The sequence below is a fragment of the Aotus nancymaae genome, unplaced genomic scaffold, assembly GCF_030222135.1.
Source record: "Aotus nancymaae isolate 86718 unplaced genomic scaffold, 86718_ANA_hifiasm-v0.15.2.pri h1tg000064l_0, whole genome shotgun sequence".
Lineage (NCBI taxonomy): Eukaryota > Metazoa > Chordata > Mammalia > Primates > Aotidae > Aotus > Aotus nancymaae.
This window is the reverse complement of record NW_026988478.1, coordinates 4,542,304-4,555,090: the sequence shown is the minus strand read 5'-3', so window position 1 is coordinate 4,555,090 and position 12,787 is coordinate 4,542,304. Positions and strand designations below refer to the sequence as shown.

The window sequence follows — 12,787 nt, the reverse complement described above, 5'->3', positions numbered from 1 at the left end:
AAGCAGCAATTACATTGGGTTCCTAGGGAAGTGGGGGGACTTCATTTCAAGAAAGGAAGCCTGTCTTGCTCCCAGCTCATGAGACCATACCTGCCCTATGTAGGGTTGCTGAGTAAGCAGCACCGATTTCCACCAGCTGGGAATCAGGAGGAAAGGAACAAAACAGCTAGCGTTAGACTGTTCCCTTTTACATTCAAAGCCACGAGTATACCTAACTGGAAAGGTACTCTCTTTAAGCCACAGAAACTAAAATCCAGTGGAAATGACAGGTCCCTTATAATGCAAGTCAGTGTCTCATCTCAAAGTCCACTCTCCATCATGGGACACACAACTTCGTAAGTCCAAATGTCAAGTATTAACCTAGATGGATTAGAGGAAGGGGAGGGGTGGTGAGAAGTCCTAGAGTCAACCCTCAATAATGGCCAAGGCCCTGACCTCTTTGCTCTGTTCTCTCCTGGCCTCTAGAATGCAAGGGATCATGGAAAGTCTGAGGTATACCAAGTACCTCCAGCTCTGGTGTCCATGTGTCCAGCAAATCTCCATCTTCTAGAAGTGGGTAAGACATTGTGCTCTTCCTAGAACAGAAGTACCCATCCCCACTCACATGTTGGCAGCAATCAGCATTAGCCACAGATATCTCTCAGAGAAGTCACGGGGAGGAGAGGATCTGGCAGAGTGTTCCAGTTCATTAATGCTACCTCAGAGAGTATAAGAGACCAAATCAGCAGTAATATTTTTAGACTGATTGTTAACTTTCTCTCCTTTCACCCTTCTATGCCAGCTCCTGTCGGTTTTACAGCTGAGTCACTGTTCGAATTTTCGGAAGTCTTCCCCAAGAGTACAAAGGCACCTAGAGTGTGATGGCAGCATTTGCAATGGCAACAAGGGCTTGGCACTGTATGTCTGCATTATAAGACCATCTGAGATTGAGCTTAGCTGAAGCAGAGACTAGCCCCAAAACATGATAGTCAAATGCTTGTTACCTGATGGGAATAGTCTAATGGGGAAAATCCAGACCAGGAGCCATTATTTCTAGCCTGTGATATAAGGCCATATACCTGAAACTCGTCTTCCCTATCGCCATCCTTGGTTCTAGGATGCTTGCTCAGGATCTCTCTGAAGGCACAGGAAGCGGGGAGAGAAGCATTCATTCTAGGTATGAAAACAGACTACTCCATCTGTGACTCCAAATCTGCAACTCTACACCAACTCTCAACCGTGGGGGTAATGAGAGTGTGGACTCCCCCTGCTGACTGTGGATCCCACAAGTTCAAGTCAGTGACAAACACAGCCCTTCTCCCCACTGTAACACCTAGTCTTGATCACCAGGCAAGTTCCATTACCTGCAGAAAAGACATATTCATGTCCCTTGTAAGGTCAGCACACATCCTGCCCCTGTTACCAATCAACCGCTGCTCAACCTCTTTCTCACATTGGAGGCCTCCCTGGCCACACTGCTTCTGAGGTCCTCCCTCCTCTCTGCACCAAAAGCTTTCCCAAACAGACTACTAGAACTCATGCTCCACTGTATGATGAAAACTTTGTATAAATACATCACCATGCCCTAGAAGCTACAGGGCCCAAGATACTGATCTTTGAAGAATCTGTCCATCCAGCTAAATCAACACAAGCAGGACGCAGAAGAATAGGAGAGACCTTGTCTGAAATCTGCAGTTAAAAAACACCCAGTATAAACACAGTGGCTCAGCACTCATCATTCATTCAAAAAAATATGTATTAGCCATTAACCAGGCACTGTTCTACTGCTGGGAATATAGTAGTGGACAAGTGGGAGTTGAGGCAATTTGCAAGAGGCTTTGGTTGGGCTGAGGAAGTCCATGTTCTACATAGGACAGACCTAATCCTGTTCTGAATGTCGCCTCAGAATGATTGTTTGGAAGAAGCTTCAGGTGCAAACTGCTGAAGACTCCCCCCTCATCTTAGGCTGATCTAGCCTGCAGACCAATGGGGAGAGTGCAAGTGACACAGCAAAGGGAACATTCCATCCACTTATTAGCAGTTAGGGTAGAAAATGAGAGTCTGGGCCGGGCACAGTGGTTCACGCCTGTAATCCTAGCACTTTGGGAGGCTGAGGCGGATGGATCACGAGGTCAGGAGTTAAGGACCAGTCTCCTGGCCAAGATGGTGAAACCCCATCTCTACTTAAAAAAAAAAAAAAAAAAATTAGCTGGGCATGGTGGCGGGCGCCTGTAATCCCAGCTACTCGGGAGGCTGAGGCAGAGAACGGCTTGAACCCAGGAGGCGGAGATTGCAGTGAGCTGAGATCACACCACCACACTCCAGCCTGGGTGACAGAGCAAGACTCCATATCAAAAACAAACGAAAAAACAGAGTGTGAATGGGTTTGTGCTCAAAGGACTTCTAAAGATGAGTGGGGAAAAAACCGACAATGCCCTCTGACACTGATATCTTTAGAATGCACATATGGTCTGCCCACTGGGCATCTGCACTAAACATCATTAAAAGAGTCCTTGTTTCCAGGTCCTCCAAAGTAGTCTCAGTCACCTCACTCTTCTGCTGAATAATGCCGCACACAGAAGAGTCACAAGGGGGAAGGCAGGAAGACATATCCAGCGGGTGGTGCAGCTGATGAGCTAAGACTCAGGGACTGAATCGGGGCTGGAACTGTCTACCATACGCCTTTACCTTCAGAGATCTCATCAAGGGAGCAAACCACCTCTACCCGAATAGCCTGTGTAGTATATGGTTACTTTAAGTTTTCTCACCCAATATGTTAGGGTTCTACTAACAGGACCACAGGTGTAACAGGAAGCGTATGAGTTTTATAACCAGAGACCTGGGTTAGAATTCTGAGTCTTCCAGTAGTTGTGTCACTTTGGGCACTTTGTAACCTCTGTGAGCCTATTTCCTCATCTGTGCAAGCATTAAAATCATGTGATATACTTAGCACAAAAAGTAGTCGATAAATGGTGGTTATTAGTCATTCTATCCCCCATTCTGGGATACTGAGGACAGCTTCTACAGCCCTGCTGTTCCATTATAGATTTTAAGACATTGCAAGCAGGACAAGGGCAACCCTGGACAGGTACCACTGGAGTATGAGAAAAACGCACTTATAATACTCATCTAGCCCTGAAAGCCTTCCTCCCCAGCAAGGGGTGGTGCCACACGGTAGGCACAGTCTAGAAGAGAAGGACCCCACAAAGTGTTACATCCAAGTTCATGCAGGCATTGCAGGTACAATTTCAAAAACAGACTATCCCAGGGTCTTCTTGCAGGACTATGAGGCCAAGGAAATCTAGATAGCAGAAGTACTCTGGCTCCTGGAGAATGGTATCCATGTACCAGCCTCAAGCTGAGAATCCGAAGAAAGGTTGTTACAATGAAGACAATCCTTAGAGGAAAAAATGGAAGCCCCTATCATAGCAGCTATCATATAGCACTTGGTACACTTTCTCATTTGTTTTCCTGTGACAGCCATGGAGATTCTTAAAGGTAATAATTTTATCTTATTCATTGTTTTACTTCCAGTGCTGCACACAACAAATGCTCAATGTTTCCTGAAAGAATTTGGCCAAAAGCCCTACTATCCCAACCTTGCTGATTACTTAAGAGTGGTAGAAGATGGTCAGATGTGATGCCATAGCTGCCTGCCTTGGGCCATATATCACCAAGCAGAGCTCAAGGAATAAGCTTGCATCTTGGTCTCTACACAGAGGCAACAGTGTAACAGGATATCGGCAAGGATAACTCCCCAAATGCCCAAAGCTGTTGAAAGCCTCCTCCCTCACTGAAGCAAGTGAGCTAGCTGGTTTTCAGACGGAAAGGCAGTGTAGGCACTGGAATGTGGGCTGCATGTTCCCGCATTGCTGGTGAGGGTGCACGATCTGGCACTGCAGCTGGCTGGTGGGAGGGTTGCATCCTACTCCAGGAGGCGGTACCCTCATGTGGGCTTTCCAAGAAGGCCCAGAGCCCAGGGAAAGAAGAGCGATGGCTGTCACCACTGCTCCAAAACCAAAGGCAACATGACGATTAGGGATGGGTGTGTCCTCAACCCTCAGAAAGGAAGACATACCCACATAGCCAGATCATGCTGCTGGGGCAACTCCAGTTCTGGTCCTTATGAATTCTGAGGCTCAGGCTGCAGTCCCTCCCTGGTCCACAAAATCATGTAGTATTTATCACTAAAGTGCTTGGGATGGAAAGTGGAAAAGAAAAACCATTTCTATTTCAGAGACAAACAGCTACAAGTACAGGCCTTTCAGGTGGTGGGGAAGCTGTAGATATTATGACTAGATTCAAGCTGCTTTTAATAGCTGAATTTCTCAGCAACTTTCAAACCAAGCTAAGTCTTCAGAAAGAGCACTGTAGCTTAGAGAACCAGGGCAAAAGAAGGGCTATACTTCAACCTGATACCAGTGAAAGACAGTGCCTTGGTCAAACATTGATCACCCAGAAACAGGTGCCCATCTCCTATGTGAGCTCTTGTATCTTTTGCTCCAATACAGTAGAAGTGAGGACAGGAGAGGCTGGCTTCATAGCCCACCAAGGTTGGCTTCAAGAATACACAAAAGAAAGTATCGTGGTGTCCAAGCCAAGGTCTCCAGGCATAGGATACCAAACAGTGACACCATATTTCCTTGCCTAGGGGAACAGGGCAGTTACTGACCTTTCTGGAAAAACCTGAGTCAGCAGAAGGCCAGTACTTCAAGAAGCACTATCTTAACCCAGAAGTAGTTACTTAAGGTAAAGCTCTTCCCCATCCACATCCACATCAAACAATTTCAATACCCCTCCCCTAAATGGGGTTTTACCAAAACAACTAGGCATTAAAATGCCTAACAGAGACAACAGGCCCAGGCTCTGCAAAGCATTCTAAAAAAAGACTTGCGCCAAACAGGGTGGAGGCCACAGAAATCAACAAGACGGTACTTTGCTGCCATGGCTGCCGGTTCCTGGACCAGGAACGGAAGGGAAGGATAGCAGGCTTGGTGTTTCCCAGTGTCAGCAGCAACAACAAATGGCTGCACCCACCCCCCACTGCCCCTTACCACCTTTTCATTTTCCTAGAGTATCTGCTGCCAATACCTCTTTATTATGATACAATATATATGAAGCAAAATATGTAGGTTGTAAGTATACCTGTAATATTTAAGTTCACATTTCTTCCTGAATACTCCAAGACTTGCCCCTCCTCCTTGTACCACAAGAGGGAAATAAACAGGTAACGGAAGGTCTGAGCAGAAGCAGTTCAAGGGGGACTGCCAAAAAGTCCCTTTAGTTTGTCCCCATTGAATCCTACCAAGAAGACAAGGGATCCTAAAGGGGAGTGGCTCTTCTTTTATCCAGCTGGTCACTCTCAACACAAAGGAAAGAAAAAAAGGCTCTGTAGCTGGGAGTTACCCCACCCCACTTACCCTGCCTACCCCTTTCCAGGATCAATGCTCTTAACCTTACGTTAAGTCAATTCCAATATCCCAGCACATTATCCAGCCTCATCTGAGGTTAAAATCCTTCCTTTGCCATGATTCAGAGACCACCGACCCTTCATATAACTCCCTAGTTTTTAAAGCCACTGAGTAATTCTGGTCATCCAGTAATCAGCCCCTTAACTCCCCTCCCCCACCTAAAAGTGTTTTGCTTCATCATCTCCAAGACAGGCCTGGGCACCAGGGGGTTAGCTGGATCTTTTCTGCATAAGGCCATCACCTTGGGGACCCTCCTCAGGGGCACTCCAGGTGCAGGCTAACAACTCCAGGGGATTTATCAGGGTAAGTGGAAGAGGCATGCCTGCTTTTACGTGGAGCCATCTGTCCTGCCACACTCACAGCTAGCATTTCCATCTCTTGCAAAACAGCTCCATGTTGTATGTGTGTACGGTGGGGAGTGATGCAAAGGGGAACAGAACAACTGTTGCTGTGGATATCTTCGTTCACCACCCCCATGCATCCCCTTCCCCCAGCCAACTCATTCCCTGGCACTCACCCGAGTGTGTGCTGCTCTGGGCTGAGGAATCTGAGTCCTGGGTGCTCCAGGGTCGGTCCCAGCCCGTCAGACTGAGGGACTGCAGGCCAAGGCACAAGTCATTTGCATCTGGGAGGCCACGGGAAGATTCTTGCGCAGAGGTTGGAAAAAGCATCCTGCTTGTAACTGTTTCTTCAGAGTCCTGGAAGTCTGCGTTAGACAGGAGCACAGCAGAAACCTCAGAGTTAAGGGCTGTTTTCCCCAATATTATCAACAGTAAATATTATTAATAATAGTTTCCCCAGGCTCACAGGCCAGACATCCAAGCTGGCTGGATGCTGCAGCCGCTGCCTCTGCACTTTTGGGGGCGTTGGAACAAGAGCAGTTGCCATACAGGCCCCCTCCCCACACACACACCCCTATCCCGTCTGCATTACAGACTGGGCCAGCATGTGATCAGGCTGCTGATGCTTCCCGCTGCCAGTGACATCAGCCGGCTGAGCCGTGCAATAGAGAGCGGCATCATCCCTCACAGAACGGGGGAGGAGCAGGAGGGGACAACAGGGAGGAGACTTGCCTCCCAGGGAAAGACAGCACAACAGCTACTTGGAATAGTCCCGGTGCAGTGCCGGTAAGTCTGGGTTGCAAGGCAGCGCCCTCCGATCTCCAGCAATGGTGGCCAAGCAGCCCTCAGGCACGACTGAAGTCCTCTCTGCTGACAGCAAAGCCAAAGCAGCCGACTGCCTGCTTGTGTGGCTCTGCCCTCCTGCCCCTCCCTTTCCCTCCCTCTGTTCTCCACCCCCAAACCCAAAAACACTCTAGTCCTGGACTCTCTCCAGCTGCTGGCTCAAGCCCTGGCTTTGCAGCCCAATGCAAAGCTTCACAATCCTGCTAGCAAAAATCTGTGTACTCCAAGTGGCCCCTGAGCAGCACCCTGACACAGCAGTGTTTACCACTGAGGGACAAGATAACCTTCAGAAAAACAATGTACACTTGGACCTTGGGGAACAACACCTGGTGTTCCAGGCTTGTCTAGAACAGCTTATCACAGAGAAAGGGGGTCGGTTTTGGCAGAGGATGGGAGAGTCACTGGGCTTTTCCAGGTACACCTCACAGGACATGGCCATAACCCATATGCCAGAGTGAGACCTGCCCTGACTAGGATAATCCCTGTGCCCAGACTCCCTCACCCCAATAAGATGGGTATTAGTCATAAGCAGATATAGTGGCCCAGCTCCACTCCTCCCCTCCCTCCTGCAACTGCAGGCACAGACTGAGGAAACACTCTCAAAGCAGCATCTGACAAACCAAAACAAGAGAAACAGTCTCTAAAATATTGTTATGCCCTATTAGAAACACCAAACTCTGAAGCTTAATCACCCAGCTCTGTCAATATTGCTTCTCTTGCCCTTCTAAGAGCCCTGAGCACGATATTGGGCAGCCATGAGGCCACTGATGCCTCTAATGCTCAGGCCCTCTCTCAGAGGTGCTGCATAAGACCAGTGCTTTATTTTTGTGTCCACTCACAGCCCCAGCAACAAAGTCTAAGAAAGTTCGGTTTTTGGAGCTTCCACCATTTCCTCTTTGCCATGTCCTTCCACATCAGTCCTTTCCCAACATGAGCCCTGGGTCACTGTGCTTCTTCCTCACAAAGGAGGGTAGGGCAACAGGCCCAGATTCAGTAGACAGGCTGCTCACACCCGGACTCAGCTGGTAGCACTCCACCTGCTTGTTCTCCCCTGTTGCAAGGAGAAGCAAGCAGATACAGGAAGCATTTCCACGTGGGACCTCCCATGGCAGGGTCAAGAGGATACTGCTGCCATAGGAATAGCTGTTCAGAGCTTCCTGCAGTACACCCTGTGTCCATAGGCACTCAGACTCAGGCATAGCCTAGAGGGGGAAATTATCAGTCTCCTTCCATTGGAGTTTTTTTTTTTAAATCCTTGCTGCTGTGTCATCCATCCACGTTATTCCTGCTGGCTGTAGATACTCTGCTTATTCCCTATCTGTGTTTGTCAAAGCCTTGTTCATCACTGTAAACGCCAAGCAAGAATTGCCCATATTGGCGCTGCCCTCACCCCTGACTACTCCCTCCTGCTTCTCTATGTTCATCCTTCCCTCAGCTAAGCATATACTTCAGACTTCACTCATATGTATTAGTTACCAAAGCATAATGCTTCTTCATCCATACTTAAGTATCTATTCCCCCCTAAATCAAGTATCTATATAATCCTCTCTACCCCAAACTGAGGGCATCTATGTCTAGAAGTAGCCATTCTCTACCTGTTAAAATCAGGGCAACTGTGCAGATGATTACCCTCATCCCTCACTCAGAGAGAATCAACTATGCTCTTGCTATTCAAAGTATAGTGTGACAGACCAGCAATGTGAGCAGCACCAGGAGTTTGTTATAAATACTGAGTCTCAGGCCCCACCCACAACTGATGGAACTGAGATTTGCATTTTAACAAGATTCCCAGTTAATATATATGTATGCAAAGAAAGTTTGAGCAGTTGGGTATGGTGGCTCACACCTATAATCCCAGAACTTTGGGAAGACTGCTTGAGCCCAGGAGTTCAAGGCATCAGTGAGCCATGATTGCACCACTGTACTCCAGCCTGGGCAACAAAGCAGTCCCCATCTCAAAAGTTTGAAAAGTACTGATGTATGCAACTAACACAGTCTTCCCACCCCAAGCTGAAAGACCCCAGGCCTGAGCAACAGGTCTGTTAAACCCTTTGAGGACCAAATGGCTACATGCATCCAAGAGCCTGGAGTTCTACACACAGCGTAACTCTACCTTCACTCGCACAAACCCCACCACCACAGACGTCACTTTCCTCCTTATCCAGACATTCCTCCAGATAAAGGTTTTCACTACCATTGTAGGATTCCTTCACTAGATCCCAATCAATGGAGGCCATACCTGTTAAAACCGTTAGTGTGGCAGGGTGAAAAAATCAACAGCTTTAGACAACCAACAGACCTTGCTCTGCTCACTAGGTCTGCCACTGTGTCCTTCTGAGCACCTTCCTGAGCATTTTTCATCTTTTTAAGAGGCAACAGTAGCTACGTTTTAGGCATTTTGTGAGGATTAAAGAAAATACTTGAGGCCAGGTATGGTGGCTCACGTCTGTAATCCCAGCACTTCGGGAGGCTGAGGTGGGCAGATCACTTGAGGTCAGGAGTTCGAGACCAGTCTGGCCAACATGATAAAACCTCATCTCTACTAAAAATACAAAAAACATTAGGTGAGCATGGGGCACAGGCCTGTAGTCCCAGCTACTTGGGAGGGTGAGGCAGGAGAATTGCTTGGGCCTGGGAGGTGGAGAGGTTGCAGTGAACCAAGATCATGTCACTGCACTCCAGCCTGGGTGACAAAGCTAGACTCAGTCTCAAAAAAAAAAAAAAAGAAAGAAAAGAAAATCATAAACCATGTTCATGTACTGGAAGACTCAATAGTGCTAAAAAGTGATAACCACTAAATTAATATACAGATGTTCCTCAACTACAGTGGGGTTATGGTCTGACAAGCCCATTGTAAGTTGAAAACACTGTAAATTGAAAATGCATTTAGGCCAGGCGCGGTGGCTCAAGCCTGTAATCCCAGCACTTTGGGAGGCCGAGGCGGGCGGATCACGAGGTCAAGAGATCGAGACCATCCTGGTCAACATGGTGAAACCCCGTCTCTACTAAAAATACAAAAAATAGCCGGGCATGGTGGCATGTGCCTGTGGTCCTAGCTACTTGGGAGGCTGAGGTGGAAGAATCGCTTGAATCCAGGAGGTGGAGGTTGCAGTGAGCCGAGATTGTGCCATTGCACTCCAGCCTGGCTTTATAAAGCAAGACTCCGTCTCAAAAAAAAAAAAAAGAACTTCAAAAATTGCCCGACATTATTAGTCAAAGAAATCCAAGTTAAAACCACAGTGAGATACTACTGCACAACTACTAGGTGGCTAAAATTAAAAAGACTGTACCACATCTTGCCAACATTTGATGTCAATCAAAGCTTCATTACCGTAAATGGTACATCCACCTTGTACCTATGAAAACTCTTAAATATTTTCTTCCTTTTCAATGGAAGAAAAGGTACATTCACTTTGAAAATAGTCTGCCCATTGCTTAAATAACTAAACACATATTATCCTATGATCTGGAAATTATACTCCTAGGAATTGAACTAAAAGGAGTAAAAGTCTATGTCTCTAAAAACACCTGTGCAAGAATAGTAATAGCAGCTTTATTCATAATCACTCAAACCTGGATTCAGTCCATGTGAGAATCAACAGAACAAAATGTGATACATGCATATACCATACTATTACTCAGCAATAAAAAGGAAACTGATACAGGCAACAATATGGGTGAATCTTAAGATAATTATGGTGAGTGAAAAAAGTCATACGTAAGTTACATATGTACGTAATTCCACTTATTTCAATTTTTAGAACAGACAAAACTAATATATGGTGAAAAAAATCAGGTGGTTGCCTCTGGCAGGAAGCATTGGGGTAGATTAGGAAAGGGTACATGGGAACTAGCTGAGGTGACGCTAACAGTTTTGATGAGAGTGGGGATATATCAGTCAGAATGGATCTAATGACACATTTAGGATTTGTGGACTTTACTGCATAAAAATTTTACCTCAAAAAGTTATAAACAACTGTAGTTAACAATATGCATGCTGAAGGATTTTTAGGTAAACTGTACCAATGTCTACAATTTATTTTAATGAATTATAAAAGTAAAATGTACTGATAAGTGGTTAGGGGGCTAACTAAATGAATGGAGATGTGATAAGGCAAATATGATAAAATGTTCATTGTATAAGAGTGGTAAGTATTACAGGTGTTCACTTTATATTTCTTTCAGCTTTTCCGTATGCTTGAAAATGTTAATAAAATGTTGAGAAAAAAACAAAGTCAGACTTTTTCTGAAAGAAAATCTGACTGAACTAATCGGATTGACAATAAGAACTGATCCCAGGCTGGGTGTGGCTCACACCTGTAGTCCCAGCACTTCGAGAGGTCAACTCAGATGGACAGCTGAGCCAACAAGTTCGAGACCAGCCTAGGCAACATGGCAAAACCCCCATCTCTTAAAAAAATACAAAAAATTAGCCGAGCATGGTGTTGTGCATCTGTAGTCAGCTAGCTGGGTGGCTGAGGTGGGAGGACCGCTTGAGCCTAGGAGGCAGAGTATGCAGAGTAAGCTGAGATCATGCCACTGCACTCCAGCCTGGATGACAGAGTGAGATCCTGTCTCCAAAAAAACAGAACTCATTTTCTATAAATAAAGTTAAGTCTATAGGCCCGTGGTTTTGACAAAACATACTTAAAGCAAATGGTAAAATAAAATCATTTTAAAATAGCATATTGGCAAAAGTGTGCTTTGTTTTGTTTTTGTAGCTGAGGCTATAGGCACACCACTATGTCCAATTTTTATTATTTTTTTTTTTGTAGAGACAGGGTCTCACACTATGTTGCCCAGGCTAGTCTCTAACTCCTGGTCTCAAGGGATCCTCCCACCTCAGCCTCTCAAAGTGCTGCGATTACAGGTGTGAGCCACTGTCCTGACTACGAAGGTGTATTTTTAAACTAACTTAAAATTCTTAAATTTCCTACCAATGTTGCACAAAAACTATTTTAAGTTTTCTCAATCCTTTAAGTATACTGAGTTAAGATGTATCTAAATGAAGGACAAAGAGACGTGGTTAGTAGTAATGTCAAATCTGTGTTTTTGTTGTTGTTGTTTTGATTTTGAGACGAACTTTCAGAAACAGAATTTTGCCCTGTCAGGCTGGAATGCAGTGGAATAAACACAGCTCACCGCAGACTAGACTTCCAGGCTTAAGTGACTCTCCTACCTACCTCCCAAGTAGCTGGGACTGCAGGTGCATGCCACCATACCTGGCTTTGTTTGTTTGTTTGGTATATTTTTGTAGAGACAGGGTCTTGCTATGTTGCCCAACATATAAGCCATTCTCAGACTCCTGAGCTCAAATGATCTGCCTGCTCCAGCCTTCCAAAGTGCTGGGATTACAGGCATGAGCCACTGCACTCAGCCTCATCTGAAATCTTGATAAAGCATTCTTGGTACAGTTCCAAGAAACTCAATAATTCCATGTCTGGTATGACTAGGTAACAAATCTTCACAAATTAGCTGGTTTCCAGTTCTTTCTTTTCAACAAATATGAAGGAGGAGTAGAATGCAACTATCAGCAAGTAGATGACTAAAAATAATAATACATGACTAATTTTTTGCACAGAACTAAAAGAGATCAAAGAATCGTAAAAACTAGTTCACTGCCCAATTACTTATTTTATGTGAACAAGTTTACTCAGGGCACAAACCTATGAAAACAAAATGTATACATATAGGGTTAAAAATCCCAAATTGGCCGGCCACAGTGGCTCACACCTATAATCCCAGCACCTTGGGAGGCCGAGGCAGGTGGATCACTGGAGGTCAGGAGCTCGAGACCAGCCATGGTGAAACCCCATCTCTACCAAAAATACAAAAATTAGCTGGGCGTGGTGGCATGCACCTGTAGTCCCGGCTAGTCAAGAGGCTGAGGCAGGAGACTCGCTTGAGCTGGAGAGGCGGAGGTTGCAGTCAGCCAAGATCATGCCACTGCACTCCAGCCTGGGTGACAGAGAGAGACTCTGTATCAAAAAAAAAAAAAAAAAAAAAAAACGGAAATAAAGAAAAGGAAAAAAGAAAATCCCAAGTCATTCCAGCAATAAGTCACCCACCCAAAATTACTTTTCTGTTGTTGTTGTTATTTAAGACAGTCTCACTCTGCCGTCCAGGCTAGACAAAATCTTGGCTTTATTGCAA

General features: G+C 45.8%; 1 protein-coding gene across 12 annotated transcripts in view; it reads right to left on the bottom strand.

Moving 5' to 3' along the window:
* The window catches only part of CPEB1 (cytoplasmic polyadenylation element binding protein 1), a 106,996-nt gene that overhangs the window by 22,279 nt on the left and 71,930 nt on the right, over positions 1–12,787 (bottom strand). For 8 of the 12 annotated variants that reach the window (XM_064366185.1, XM_064366179.1, XM_064366181.1 and 5 more), the window contains exon 3: positions 5,968–6,156. In XM_064366185.1, the coding sequence (XP_064222255.1) occupies positions 5,968–6,121 (154 nt within the window). In that variant the 5' untranslated portion in view covers positions 6,122–6,156. Of the gene's footprint in view, positions 1–5,967; positions 6,157–6,257; positions 6,402–6,523; positions 6,689–12,787 lie in introns of those variants that run through there. The other 4 variants (XM_064366184.1, XM_064366188.1, XM_064366183.1 and 1 more) reach the window with 3 other exon arrangements.